Source organism: Sipha flava, unplaced genomic scaffold, assembly GCF_003268045.1.
Source record: "Sipha flava isolate LNK unplaced genomic scaffold, YSA_version1 132_pilon_pilon, whole genome shotgun sequence".
Classification (NCBI taxonomy): domain Eukaryota; kingdom Metazoa; phylum Arthropoda; class Insecta; order Hemiptera; family Aphididae; genus Sipha; species Sipha flava.
The window spans coordinates 679,105-695,798 of record NW_020271758.1 but is presented as its reverse complement, the minus strand read 5'-3'; the positions used below and the strand labels follow the sequence as shown (position 1 = coordinate 695,798).

At 25.6% G+C, this 16,694-nt stretch overlaps 1 protein-coding gene across 1 annotated transcript; it reads left to right on the top strand.

Annotated features, from left to right (window-relative positions):
* Nucleotides 1-992: 992 nt before the first annotated feature.
* Nucleotides 993-8,796, top strand: LOC112679236 (major facilitator superfamily domain-containing protein 1-like). The gene is made up of 11 exons (XM_025548952.1): nucleotides 993-1,466; nucleotides 4,015-4,175; nucleotides 4,243-4,393; nucleotides 4,481-4,606; nucleotides 5,625-5,836; nucleotides 5,901-6,111; nucleotides 6,306-6,519; nucleotides 6,592-6,689; nucleotides 7,179-7,291; nucleotides 8,412-8,511; nucleotides 8,588-8,796. Exons 2-11 carry the CDS (start codon nucleotides 4,040-4,042, stop codon nucleotides 8,646-8,648), a joined length of 1,422 nt encoding a protein of 473 aa, XP_025404737.1. The 5' UTR covers nucleotides 993-1,466; nucleotides 4,015-4,039; the 3' UTR covers nucleotides 8,649-8,796.
* The last annotated feature ends 7,898 nt before the right edge of the window (nucleotides 8,797-16,694 follow it).

The following is a 16,694-nucleotide window of genomic DNA, read 5'->3' as shown; positions in this document are numbered from 1 at the left end:
TATAAGTATATTATGTTAGTATAGAATATAAGACATTATGTGTTGTATTAGCGGATGTAATACTTCTAAGAACTGATCACCCAGTGGGGACCGAGTATAAGGAATGTGCTGATTCAACCCTTTTGGTTGCTCGCTCGGCCCTTGACTGGACGACGTACTTTAGTAATTGAGTAGTGTTGTTGTATCAGTGTCAATAAGCAGAACCTCTTGTCAGAACTTCTTTTGAATAAAATAAATTTAACTTCTTTTAAGTATACCAGGTATTGGTTTTTTCGGACCCGTACTGTTCTACAGAAAACAAAATAATAATAAAGTTGTACAGTAATCAAAAGTGCACACAACAATATAAAATAAAATAAGCTACCTGCCAATTTTGCTCTATCAGCTGTAGTAAACCTTAATTTATCAATTTAATTTTGGTGCTATAATTGAGTATTGCTGTATCTTACAATTAATTCACTGTCCTCTTTTAATAAAGATTAAAATATGGTACTTTGAACTTAGAGGTATGGAGAAATTTGAGAGTAATAAAAATGTTATATTTTTTATTGTTTTTGAATTGTTCCTTTTAAATGACGATCGTAACTGACTATTGTGTTTTTTTTTTCAACTTGTATGTTGTTAAATTTTAATTTATTTAACTATTTTAATTTAAATTTAGTAATATATAAAATTATAATAATAAAAATGATGTTATTATTTTATCAATGTTTTATCACATTTTGATAGCTGCAAAAAAGGGGCTGAATGTAGGCAATATTATGTACGGACACAATTTTTTCCTGGGAAGATCCATTTGTGGACGACATGTTATTGCGGCCGCACCTGTTACCATGGAACGGGCTGCGACCGCATCAGCTGTTTAGCCCGCTATCGGCAGAGAGAGATATATCCGCGTGATAACGATTTTCGTGATTACAAAGTGCACTGTAATAAGACACGCACACACGCACACGCACACACAAACACATACACACACATACACATACACACACACACACACACACACACCCATGCGCACACAGTCGTGTGTTTTATTATTTCGTTATCCCTTGGACGGAGAGAAGGAGAAGGAGTGAGTGAGAAAGTGTGTGCGTGTGTGTAAGAGAGAAAGAGAGAGAATAACCGACGGATCATGGTGTACGACAACAAAGGTCTTCTATTTGTTATTAATTTTTAAACTCCCCCATCACGTTCATATGGAACCCGCCATCGCCGTCGTTGTCGCCACTGCTGCCTGACATTCCGTTCGCTCGACCGCCCCGCTGCCCCTTGCATCACGTTTATTACCACATTTTCCCTTCGACGGACGACGACGAAGACCGCCATCAGGTTGCCACGAAACTATTGTTCCATTGTCCACGGAAACGCACCGCATACATTCCAAATCGTTTTTATTCCCGTCCGAATCGCGTGGTCTAATGTTTTGACCCAGAACCGTTGAGGTGTACTCGTCGCGTTGAAAGGTGAGTAAGGTTGCGTTCGTATTCATATTTGGCGACCATTTTTTCCTTCTATCCTTTCTCTCACTGATACGTCTTTCGTCTCATCACGCTTTAACGTTGTTTTCGTGCAGCCGATTTTTATCAGCCATTATATTCATTATATTATTGCATACGAACGGTAACACTTTTACGTAGCTAATCGACGTGAACTATTACGAAATTAACCTATACATAAACGCAACCAGGGGTGGTTGGGGATTATGACCTCGAAATATGTAAATTAACCTAATCTCATTCTCTTCACCAAACACTTCCCAAAATTAATTTTTTTCATATGCATAACTCCCAAAAATAAATCCTGGTTGCGCCACTGAACTTGTGTATTAATTATGTGTTGTTGAATCTAACTAAATTAAGCGTGTAGCGCTTGTTCAACAATTGGCGATTGAAATAATATTTCAAATATTTGTGTTTCAACGCCTACCTACCTACCATATGTTTGTGTTTGTTTAGCTCATTTAGAGACAAAGCTTACTTTTTATTCCTTTTGTCAGAAAAATAAATACAATCTGCTGTTATGGATATGTGTATATATAGACATGTTTGTTTACTATTGAATAATATTTAATGATGGAAATTTATGGCGTTGTGTGCCGATGTAGTTCAAAAGTACCTTTTGAGTCGGTGTCTTATTTTTAAATTGCAATAAAAATAATTAAAGTCTTAAAATCTTGCAGTGCCCAGATAACCGCGAATATAACATATAATTGAAGTCTTATAAATAGTTCTTGTACTTGACATTTTATGGATACTTCTCTTCTAAAATTTATATCGGCAATATGCAAATCGTTGTAGTTTTCTACTTGCTTACCACTTGCACTGATCTAAAATTTGATTATTTCAAAAGAAAAGTATATTTTAATTAGGTATATTATTGGTTATAATTCTATTAGTTATGATTGTTTATTGCATTTTTGTATAATATTTTTTTGATATGGGCTTTAAATATTTATTTTTCAGTTAAATAATTAAATTATTAGAATTTTTTCATTCATGCTCATAATTATTAATCTGTATAATCGCAACAAAACCTATAACTAATTACTGTTCATGTAAGATTCTGAGCGGAGCGGGGAATGTAATGGTTTTACAATGATGTTTATTTCTTTTTCTTTTTTATTCTGTGAACACTTTTTCTCCCTCTAAACTTGCCCAAAAGTATCAAGCGTAACATCTTTTCTGAAAGGTAATGTTCTTGAGCTGGTACTTTAGAGAGGTCATTTTTCGAAACGGTACTCAAAATAAAAGCGGTTAAAGGAGAAAAACGTACAATTTAGATTTTATAATATCAATTAATTATGGACGACGTTTTCTACCAGAAATATTGCTTCAAATAAAAAATGACAAGAGATCTTTTTTGTTGTATTTTAGAATTTTTTCCTTACAGATAAACATTCAGAAAATTTTAGCCATTTTTTAATTATTTGTAGACATTTTAGTTTTGGGAGTTTTTTTGTTGTAATTCGGTTAAAAACATTAATAAAAACTTGAAATTTGGATTGTTTACTTATATTATCCTTACCTAGACATGGTAACATTTTCAAAACATTTGAGCGACTTTTGAGCCTTTTTTTTATTTTAAATTTTTTTAATTTTTATGATATTTCCTAATTATAAGTTATAATTATAATTATATAAATTACCTATTTATATAAATCGTTCTTAAGCTGTTCTTAAAACGCTTTGTTTATCACCATAGAAACAAATTAAATTAAATAAAAAACATTCCCTCGTCCACTCAAAATCGTTTTTTTATTAAATGCAATCATTGCATTCAAATCAAATACAGTAAAATTACACTATCCTGTCCGATTTATTTTTTACCATCTTAACCGACAAACAATAGCCGTTATCACATTTTTGAAAATTAACTATGGATTTTTTCAGAATGTTCTTAAATATCAGTTTGTTAAAAATATGTTAATAGACAATTTAATATAATTTAATTTAATTAAAAATGTAGTTATATTATTATGTGTAATGAAGTTGTAGATAATTTTGTACTAAAATTATTATTTATGCTGTTAGATAATTTAAAGTAATTTTAAATAATATTTATTAATGATAAAGGTGGCAGACCCTAAATAGTTGGTAGAAAGGCAAAAGAAAAAAAGATAAAAAAAAGAATTATTATTTAAATGTTATTCCTGAGTTACTAATTTCAATATTTTCTTTATGTTATTATTGAATCCTTGATAGTTATAATTACTAATTAAAACTAATAATGAATTTGCGTTTAACTAATATATAATTATTTTTCATTTTTTATTTTATTCATAGTCCAAAGGTTGGTTGGCAAATTGTTCCACTCCTGACACTTCTCAGCTTTTTTTTTTATTTTTTATATACATACATACAATAAAAAATAAAAGTTCAATTTTAGTTATACTTTGTATGAAACAGAAACATTTTTTTTTTATAATTTATATTTTATGATTCTTTTTTAATTTATTCAAAATTGAATCTGTAATATATAAATAATTATTCTAAAATATTTTAATATTTTCAGTTAATTTTTTTAAATATAATTTAAAATGGACGAAAATCAACCATCATCATCAACTGATATAATAAACAACCAAGAAGTTGATTCTGAAGTAACATGGAAACATCCAAGTCATCTTTTTCAACGACTTTTAGCATTATTTCTTATGTGCTTAATAGGATTTGGTAAATATTTTTATGGTGTTAAAAGGTAACTTTGAAAATTTTAAATAACTTATTTCGTATTTTTCAGGCTCTTATTTTTGTTTTGATAATCCTGGAGCTTTACAGGACGATTTTATACAAGATATGAATTTAACAACTTCTCAATTTGTTTATCTGTATTCCTGGTATTCCTGGCCAAATGTTATAATGTGTTTTATTGGTGGATTTTTAATTGACAGGTTTTTAGTTTACTTTTTTCTGTACTCTAGTTTTAAAAATTATTTATGAAATGTTTATTTAATTTAATATTTTTATAATATTTACAGTGTATTTGGTATACGTTTGGGGACTGTTATCTATGCATTATTGGTTGTTCTTGGGCAAATAGTTTTTGCTGCTGGTGCATATTTAAACACTCTTTGGGTTATGTTACTAGGACGTCTTATTTTTGGGTAATTACTTTTCTATTAAATATATTATCATAAATAAATAATTTAAATATTCATTTGAACATTTAAATAATTTTATAATTTACTATATGCAACATCATACTTGTTAAGTGAAATAATGGTTGATTTAAATGTATTTTATAGATAATATGATAATATGATATGAATATTTGTATTTGTTATTAAAAATAAATTAAACTATTTAAAAAAAAATAATATTTTTATGTAATTTATCAATTTAAGTTAATTAAACAAAATCATTATTTTTTTTCAATATTATAGATATAAAGTTTAATATATGTTTATTTTGTGTATGGCAAGGAATTTCTTAATATTTCAGATATATTTTTGTATATAATACCAAAATCTTTAAATTAATAGAGTTTAATTATTTTTGATAATCATTTTAAAGTCATTACAGCTATTATGACACATTATTTAGTAGTAATACTTCATCTTTATTTACATTTAAATGTAGTTTCATAAGATTTGTTTTTCTAAGACATTTTAAATATATACTAGATTGAATGCTTAATATTTTTAGGTACTTCAAATTAAATTAAAAAAAAAAAAAAATTAATTTTACAATGTAATTATTAATATGATGAATTTAAAGAATGACTGGATTTATTAATTAATCATTAAATATAATTATATAAGTTTAAAAATGCTTATTTAATCAGTAGTCATCTTTTTTTTAATGGTTTAATTTAAAAAAATAATGTATAATATAACAATATAATGGTTTATCATATTTTTATATGATAAGTTATAATATTAAATCCCATAAAAATATATCATTGTCTTATTGTTAATTTCACCATATTATGGTCTAATATTAATAACCTATTTTTTATGATATAAATAATATATGCTCGGCTTATTTTGTAACTTTAAGTATTAGGATAATCACAATTTTTTGTGATGTTTATAATATTTATTTGTGAACAATTATATATAATTATTATTATTATGTATTATTAGTGATGTAACTGAATTTTATTATTATTTTAACATTTAGAATTGGTGGTGAATCCTTAGCTGTTGCACAAAATAACTATGCAGTATTATGGTTCAAAGGAAAAGAACTTAACATGGTATTTGGATTTCAATTGAGCTTTGCCAGAGTTGGTTCTACAGTAAATTTTATTGTTATGGAACCATTATACCGTTATGTAAAACAACATATCAATATTCCAAACTATCAAAGTTTATCCATTGTTTTATTAGTTGGTGTGTATAAAAATATCAGATAACCATTTAAAAGTTATTATTTAATTTTGTCTTTATATTTCAGCAAGCTTAACATGTGTCTTATCAATGTTGAGTGCTTTACTTCTTGCTTGGCAAGATAAAAGAGCCGAAAGAATTCTTCATAGAAAATTATCAGTTTCCACTGAAGTTGTAAAAATAACTGATGTTAAACATTTTCCAAATATCTTTTGGCTAGTAACATTCATTATTGTTTGTTATTACACCTCAATATTTCCATTTATTGCATTAGGAAAGTAAGATATTTTATTGTATTCTTTATTGATGTTAATATTATAAGCTATAGTATTTAATTATGATATTTAATTAAGAATAATTTATTTTAAACTAAGTACCAAATTTCATTATAATATATCATTTTTAAAGAAACTTATATATTTGTATGTAGGTATTTGATAACTTATTCATAACAACAATTTTTATTTTTCAGAGTATTTTTTGAGAAAAAGTATAATTTTTCGCCAGATGCAGCCAATTTCATCAATGGAGTTATTTATATTATATCAGCCATATGTGCACCAGCATTGGGTTTAGTTATTGATAAAACTGGACGTAATTTATTCTGGGTATTTTTATCAATACTTGGTACATTAGGTTCACATATGTTTTTGGCATTTTCTTTTGTTAATCCCTATTTTGCTATGGTAAATATAAAAATTTTACACACAAAAAATGATTTAAATATTTTTTAATAATATGATCTATATTACTTTTAGTTAACAATGGGATTGTCATATTCTATGTTAGCTAGTGCATTGTGGCCATTAATTGCTTTGATAATTCCAGAGCATCAAATGGGAACAGCTTATGGAATGTAAGTGTTAAATATCTTTTTATATTTTTCTGTTATAATTGGAATTTCTTTTATTACTAGTTGGTTATAATGCTTAATGAAAATGTATAATAAATATAAATAATTTCATAAAAAAAATTTAAATTAACTATTAAATTCAACTATATACAATTTTAAGGATACTAAGAAAGATGGTGCCTTGGAATCTGAATTTATACATTATTTCTTTTATTGAAATTATAATTTAAGATTTCAGCATAAATATTATATTAAGTTAATATCTTAATTATATTGGAATAACCTCTTCAAATAAATAAAAAATTTGATTGTCATGAATCGTGATACATTTGATAACAAATATTTTTTAAAGTAATACACTATTTATTTTAAGTGAATTTAACTTAAGTACAATTTTTTGAATTCATATTTATGTTTAGTCCTGTGTAATATGTGTTTTATCTAAATGTAATTTTATATGTTGTTTAATTTTTGTTTGTGTGTATTGTGTAGAGCACAGTCAGTTGAAAACCTCGGCCTTGCTGTTGTCGCTTTACTAACTGGTATAATAGTTGATGCAGATGGTTATTATATGGTGGAACTATTTTTCTGCTTTTTATTAACAGGTATATATTAACACATTTATAAAAAATATTAATTAAAATCATTTATTATTGTAGTTAAAATTATAATATCTATATTTTATGATGTATATTTTATATATATTATAATATATTATATTTATAAAGAAATTAAGTTTTATTTACATATTTAATTGGATTTATTCAAACATTATTGCTTATTTTTTTTTTTTATTTTATACCAAAATACATTTTTATAAGAATTATAAGTAAATGAAGATGTTTATGATAATCTAGAAGATTAAATTTATTTAATTATCTATTGGTTATTTGCTTTAAAGCTGTTAAAAAATCCAGAGCATGAAAACAATTTAAATTTTAAATTTATAATTGTTATTTGAAACATTAATAATTTTGTAACCATTTATTCAAAATTATTAGATATTTTTATTAACATCAACATAAATATAAGTTCTTACTTGGAGTATTACTGTCTAAATATAATACACTAAAATTTTCTAGGCCAGAATCTTTATTTAATATATTATTTATATTGATATTAAAAATATTTAAAAATTTGAATGAAATTGAAATACAAGGTTTCTTATACATACTAAAGTATATTTTATAAATTTAAGAAAATAAATGTACGGATATTTGAGTATTAAATTTTCAATAAATTATAAAAACCTATCTAAAAACTATAAAAAAAAATCTATTACATTTAGTCATCAAATGCTTAATTTTTATACTTAAAACATGAAAATACAAACAAAGTACCAAGATTAGTATATTAATAATATGCTTTAAATTCAAAAATAAATTTATTCTATTTTTTACTTGCCTAATTATTTAGAATATTATTGATTTTAGTTTTAATGCATTTAACTTAGTTTATTTTGTATTAAACTCTTTTATTTTTAACTAATTACACTTATTAGAAAGTTGACTAGAAAGTAACTACATTTTTATATATTATTTATTTCAATATTATTTTTGAGTTTTGATTACATAGGATTTATTTTTTGGAGATAATTTTTTATCTGTCACGTTTTCTTAAAAATATTTAAATTCTTATCTACGTAATGATTATTCTGTAATAGTATGTTTTATTTTTTATTTAAAATAAAGAAAAAAAATTACAATTTGTTTTATAATTGTATAGTCGCATTGCTGTTGACTGCTATTTTGTGGACCTGGGACTCAATGACTAATGGAATTTTAAATATGAGCATTAAACAAAGAATTCAGCTTGAATCAAATAAGTAATAAATCACTAATATTTTAATAAATTAATATGAATATATTAATTCTTTTATTCACGATTTGTTTTTGTTTTAGAATTCCTCGTCCAGAAAAACAGAATTTGCTACATGATAATGATACCTTAAATGAAGACTAAGGTTAAACTTAACTAATTACTTTTAGGTTTAGTTATCTATAAGTCTAAAATTTTACTTACGAACAATATGATATCTCAAAATAAATCAATACAAATTTATTCAACATATTTAATGTTCTTAGATAGGTATAATATGTTAACTGATTAATTAAATAAACATATATATACATTATATTTTTTTTTTTTTTTTTTTATCAAAACTTTGTTTCACAATATATTATAACTATACACACTTATTTATAACAAATATGTATAAAGGATGGTTTTTTTTTAAACACAAGACTAATTATGTTGGAATAGTAATTTTCATAAGTTTTTTTTTTCATATCATTATTTTTTACTAAGTCCTAAATTATATATTCAAATTTGTTAGGATTTCATTCAAGGTTATGTAGAAATTTAATTTTAACCGATCCATGATTTTGATTAATCTAGTGTGTGTGAAGTGTTTTAAAAACATTTTTATCTTGGACAAATTATTCGCTTTGAAAACTGTCACTACTAATGTTTAAATATTTTAAAATAAACATTAATAAAATCAATAACTATTCCAACATAATAAGCTTTATGTTTTAAATATGAATATGTGTGGCATAATATCAAATTACTTTTAACTACAAATATTGTTACCTCAATTTTAATCAAATGTTTTCATAATTCGCATATGACCGAATTTGTGTATTGATTTTATTTTAAAAATGTATTACTTTCATCTGATTTAATAATTTTTATAATTTAGACTGTTATTATTTTTATACAAATACTTGGTAATCAAAAGTCTGTATAACATAATATTATATCTATAAGAATATAAAGTGTGCGAAGTAATCATCATAGGTTTCAAACACATGCATCTTAAAGTTTATAGAATAAATAATTTAATAAGTATGTGTTACCTATATTTATTAGAATAATGTAAGCATATATACATATATTTAATGATATTGTTGTGTTATTGTCATTCCTTTTTTTATGTTCCATATTATTGTGTTAATGATTTATATTAATGATTATTTGTATTGTATGATTTTAAAATTGTTACTATTGTAAGCCTTTAATTATATATTATCATAGCGAATATATTTTACACAGTTTATACTTAAAATACTTAACTGAAATATTTTTAATATATTATATATTGTAATGAATACTGAGAATTTCATAGAACTGTATTTGATTAGATATCTCGTTAAATATTAGTTGATAATTTGCTTAAAATCGGATTGAAGATTCATGCTAGACAAAACCAATTATAATTAAATTGAAGCCTTATGATGAAGAATTAAAATAAATGTATATTAATAAGTTTTAAAAATATATTAAAACAATGTATGTGATTTTATTGATTGTATTTATGCTTGTTTATTACTGTAATTCTTTGCGAGAATTTTAACAAAGAAATGGTATAAAAATTATTTACCTTCCGTACATGAAATTATGTATACTATGAATTAACTAAAGGCGTAATAGTAACATAATTATCCAGTTGTAATTGTATGTTGGAAGGAATTGAGTATGAGAAGTTTGAACATTTAGTTAAGATTCCATCTTAATTTATCTTCTGAATACCTTGGATTAACAAGAACTTTTACCTTTACTATTATAAAATCACTAAGATAAGCATAACATCAAAAATGAACTGTTTCATGTGTGTTAAAACTAAAATCAATTTATTTTATTGTTACTTACTATTTTATCGTCGAAAATTAAAACTTCAACAATCTCTTAGTTGTAAAACATTATTACCATTGGAAATTATTATCTAATATGAATAGTATTTAATTTGAATTAAATTTTCATTACTTTGAGTTGATTGACAAGGTTACTAATTTAGATCACCTGTTAAATTATCAAGTTCCAAGGTAGAACCATTGTAGGCTGTTTTATAATCAAAATTAAATACAGAAAAGAAGTGATTATATATTTGTGCTTCTTAAATTCATAACTTTTTAATGTTTTTTTTTATTTATTTTTGTTATGCATTATGGTTATCGAAGCATTATTAAAATAGTTATCTACTCATAAATGTGAAACATTAGCACCTCCTCTTATTTCATTTTATTTATATTATAGCCTATGATGGCTCTGAAAGGGTAGTACCATTAATTATAAATACTAGTATTTATAATCAATGGTAGTACTTAATAATCGAAAAAAGGAGTTCTAAACAAGTAATTCTGATGGTTTATTAATTTAGTGAAATTTCTAAACCATCAAAATAACTTATTTAGGATTTAAGTAATATTATTACTTATCAAGCTGATTGTCTAAAATCTGTAGTCAGTAATAACTATGACTTGGATGTTTATGAATTACAATTTTTTTTTTTTGTTTATCCAAATAACGCGGAACTAGATACAAATTTGATTCATGTTCTATTGAATCTAATAAGACTATTTTTACTAAAAATAATTTTTCATATTTTATGATTTTATATTTTAAATGCATATTTTTGGGATTCTAAGAATATAAACGTATATTTCATTTTACAGTACATTTTCGAACTTTTTTAAAAATAATTTAAATTAATGGATGAATAAATGATAAATTATCAACATATATTTGTGTTCCAAATATTTTTAGATTCAAGTTTGATATAAACCATTATTTATGTACATGATATTAAAATTATATAAAATATAAAAATAACTAATAAAAATTAAATACTTATAAACTGTTTTACATTTTTAATTTTTAATACTAGAGGCGGAGGCTTAGATTAAATTTCGGGATTTCATAAAGTTCAAAATTTAGGTTTCGGTTAGAACAGGTTTCTAACCTTTATCTTGGTGTATTTTTTTTTTTCAAACAAAAAATGTTAATACATAAATACATGTTACACTAATGTAGGTAGCTCCTGTTAAAAATTATACCCCATACCAAGAGCATAGCTTAAGATTGTAATGTAGAACTTAAATTAGGTACCTAGGTAAGTATTTTTTAGAAAAAAATCACACATTAAATTATAGATCGGTTTATAATGGAGTTACTAATATATACTGTTTAGTAATTTTAATTTAATTAACTTAATAGTGTAACTAATATCATATTTCAATTATTTCTATTTATTAATAGAGTTATTTTATATTATACAAAACCAAATTAATAATACGTGTGGTGTGTAGGTATGAGCATTTACTCGGGAAAGTAAAATCATGAACATGTTCGTGAAAAGTTTCCGGGAATATTCACCATGTCAGAAAAATGTAGGAAAAGTTTGTTTAGTAAAATTATCTTTCATATTGACTACTTATGGCGTTTTAAAATAGTAAAGAGACATTCGATAAATAACTCACAAGTTATAACAAGCACATTATGATATTTTATATTATATACACATATACTTACATACTACATACGTTGGTTGTTGAGGTTGTTGTTCGCGATAAGGTTTTTTTTTCAGTTATTATTATTTTCCACTAAAAAAGAACTAAGAGCTAAAATAAGAAGTATTCGTGGAACATACATTCAGGAAATCAGTAAAATTATAAAATCAATGACTACAGGTCTTGATACACCAAATTGATCTCTTCTTTGAATTAATTTTCTGACCTATTATCTCCTATTTTTCACTGTACACTTTTTTTGTTTTAAAACTATTATTTCACCAATAACTTTAATCATAGAATGAATTACTTCTTCAAATATAATTTTAAGATTTGGAAAATTGAAATTGTCATATAAGTTTACACAAAAAAAAGTACTAGATCACACAGAATTAAGTACCTACTATATAAAATATTATTATAAAACAGTAGCTGGTGTTGCTGTAGGAACTGTCGTAAAATCAGATGATAGTACTGTCACCGTGTAAACAGTACTCCTTGCGTGACAGCAACTTTCATATAATCATATGACAGTTCTATCATGGCAGTACTGTTGCCATGTAAACCCACCTTAAAACTAATAATTGTAATATTGAGGATAGTTGGAAAAGTAGTCTGAAAGAAAATTCTCGGGAAAATAACTTTTCCCAGGAACTTTTACCGGGAAAATTTCCAATGGGACATCACTAGTGGTGTGTACTTTGTAATTTGTATATATCAAACATTTTAAAAACCCATCATCATTTTTGTAAAATTAAAAACAACTTTTAATTTTATTCATAGAAATTATTTTCTATTATCGACGTTATCATGTAGCATACATTACATACATAAGTACATTATAACAATATTAATCAGTGACGAATGCGCCGCATGCTTAGCAATAAAAACGTTATTAATCAAAATACAACAATAATTTTGTAATCAGTAATATATTACGTATTTTAAAAGAACATAATGTAATTACAATAATGTAATTTATTGCCGTTATACTTTGTAACGTTTAATGACAGAGCATGCAATCGATGTGTGATAGATGCTATTTGACGCTTGTTACCGCTGTAAAATATCAGTTATTCCGAGACCATCTCTACTAGCAGCCGCGGTATTTATGACCCAAGGCATGCTCATTCTGTTGCGCTTTGTCAGTGTCATAATTTATAAAATTTACGTGTACGAGTAAATGACAATTTTTCTTCGTTTTGTTTTATTACCCTATTTTTTTAAAATTGTTTAGTTAGTTAAATGTTAATTAAGTAAAGTTCTATTGTATATGTATTAAATTATAAATTAAATATAACTATAAAACATTATGATAAATGAGCATGACCATACATCAGAGTCGGCATTCGCCACTGATATCAATGTAATAATAATAATATACATTGGTTTTTACGTTCATGTAATTCATATTATCATCGATCGTTGATCATCGTCGTAGGCTACGACAAACGGACGACGCGGCCGAAAAGAACATTACGTAGTTACTACGTTATAATATTGTATAAAATTTTTGTTTCTGAACAATGTATTTTTAGATTGAATGTTTAACTATTTGGAGCACAACATAAATAGCACAAAAAAACCTCATACGGCAAGATATTTTAGGTATATACAATTGGTTTTGCTAATAATGACTTTTTATTAGTCATCTAACATAGAATAGCTTTTAAAAAAATAAAAATACATTTTGTACTTAAGTATAATTGTGGGTTAAAAAGTGTGCCATGGTGCACTATCAGTAGTCATACCTATCTGTCACTGGTCAATAAATTAAATACAGTAACGAATAATAATTTCTGAAACATAAAATAATTTTATAAGTAACAGTTACGTTGCCATAAATTTATAAGGTGAAACCGGGACAAAACAAACATATTATTGAGTAACAATAACTTTTTATATAAATTTTAATATATTGAGGACCATTGGATAATACATGGGGGGAGTGGGGATCAGATTCCCCTTAGGCTTTTTTTTAAATGTTATAAAATAATGATAAAATAAAAATAATGATTTGTTTGCAAATAATCCCTCCCCCAGACAAAAGTTATGTATATGCTACTGAAGAGAACCATTAATCAGACGCGGCTCTAAGGGGGGGGCACTGGGCCATACCCCCCAGGGCTTTCAAAAATGTTTAATTTCTTAATATATATTATTTGATATTTTATTTTGCCTGAAAAAACATATGATATTAATATGTGATGTGTATCATGTAGGAACGTATCGCCAGACCCTAGACCGTGTACTAATTAGTAATTTGTGGAAAATACCATTATTGGTCAATAATCAATAATCATAAGTCATAACATTGTAATTTGTATCATGTTAAATATTATTTTGTCGACGGACGGTTTATCTATTTATATATAATTTTATCGACGTATCATGACGATGGCATATAGCATAACAACATTGCGAAGGAATACGGAAAACCCCTAAATTATTATATAATATATAAAGTATTCTAAAAATAAAATTTTGAAGGCCAACAGACAACAGTGTATAACCACGTCGAACATACGTCGTACGAAAATTTTATCGATTATAAAATAATAAGCTACCTATAAGTTGTCAATAAATGTAAGAAATGTACACCAGACCAACGAACGATTACATCATTAGATGACCTGACAGAATTCAATTGTGATGATCAAATATTTCCTACTATAAGGTTTTATATGTAAATATTAGCTACACTACCAGTTAGTGTTGTTGCGGCTGAGAGAAATTTTTCAACTTTACGCAGAGTGAAAACCTGGCTTCGATCAAGATGGACGAGGATCGTCTAATAAGTTTTTTTTTTTTTTTTATGTACATCAAAATATAAATAAGTATGAAAAAATTGACAAAATAATAGAAATATTTGCAAAACAAAAAAAAAAGAAGGTTGGAGTTTGTAATTTAAAATATAATAAAACCAAACATATTGCATAATGTATATTGTTTAAGTATAAGAAATTATTTATTGATAAACTTATATTCCAGATTAGCGTAATTTTTAAGCCCCTTCAGTAATTTAGAGATAGATAAAAAATAATGCCCCCTCCTTGGTAAGTTTCTGAAGCCACGCCTGTCATTTTCTGATGACAGTTTTTCTGGGACGTATGGCAACCTTAAGTAATAGGTAAGTATTTAAATAATTTTATTATTTACCTTTAATTACTGTGGTATTGTACAAAGAAAATCTTGTATTTTCCCAGGCATAACGGAACATCATAAATTGAACATTTCCAATTTGTTCGAATTTCGTTATCTTTTGTGCTGCTAATTGTACATCTTCTTATTGGTCTTGTTAGTTTTTATATGGATATATAATTTTTTATGGATTAGGTAAATTTAAAATTTCATTGTAATTCAAATGTAGTATGTATACTAATTCTTCAACTGCATCACCTGTATCATCACTAGCTTTATTATCTTTTACTACCATTATGGCCTTTTGTGGAAATAATCCTGATCATCATCTGTATCATCTACTGCCGTACAACTTTGATCGTCTGATGGCAGATCTTCGTAAAGACAGTCCAACTATAGAATTATCGTTTGATTGCAAAGAATTAATTTTAATAATTATTATACACACAATAAACACTACCGTCGCGGTCGATTAGATTCTGTAAACTGTCAATTTTCAATGTAAGTACCTAATTTCTAACATCCAAATAATGTTATTTGCATCGCCAGTATGAAAAAAACAAATTTTAAAGCACGTAAAAATAATCTAATTAATAAACCTAATTTTGTACAGTTCATTTATGGCTTAAAAATAACAAATAAATATACTCGATGATTATATACAGTGGCGTAACTTGGAGTCAATCCTGGGGAGGGGGCAAGCAGAAGTAAAACTAAAAAACTGATATCATGGGCCTTTACACTTATAAATGGTAAAAATAAACACGATAATAATCTTAGTTCGCATTGTGTTATTGTGGTAATAACTACTAACCCACCACTGTCATCTCTCTGCAATTCCTTGTATTACGATATGAAGATGCTCGGCTTATAATGTTACTATTAATAAATAATAAATTGAGGCACTTAAAAGGTCAAAACGATAAATCTATTATTATTAATTATTATACAATCCATTATGCTGCTTAATTTTTCTATGATAAAATAGAAATTGAATTATAAGTTATAACTTTTAAAGGGGGGGGGAAACGATACTATTGCTCCCTTAATAAAATATCTGGAGGGACAGTTTCCCCCTCTGCCCCCCCCTCAGATTATGACTATGATTATATACTACAGTATACTATAGTACACCGATTATTACCGTCATTACAAGCACGGTGGGTTATAATTTGTACACCGTTTATTTTCAATATTATATCTGAAATGGTTTGTAAATAATGATATTCCCATCATCAATATAAATAGTATTAGTTTTATAGCACGTAAAAATGAAAACCACTAAAATAAACCTTGTGTAATTCATTAATTGATAAATTAATAACTATAAATAAAATATAGTAAACTTTATCATGGACACAATATTGAAAATTAAAAAAGTAAGGAAATTCTTAGTAAAATATCTAATTTAAAATTTTACACACTACTAACATGTATTTATAACATAACATTGGCTTATTTCTTATTAAATTTGTTAAGAAAAGGTAGAAAATATTATTAAAATGATGGGTTATTTTTTGTATCACTATGCAGTTTCTAATTTGGGGGTTATATTTTGACCCATCGTGCTTCAAAGAGT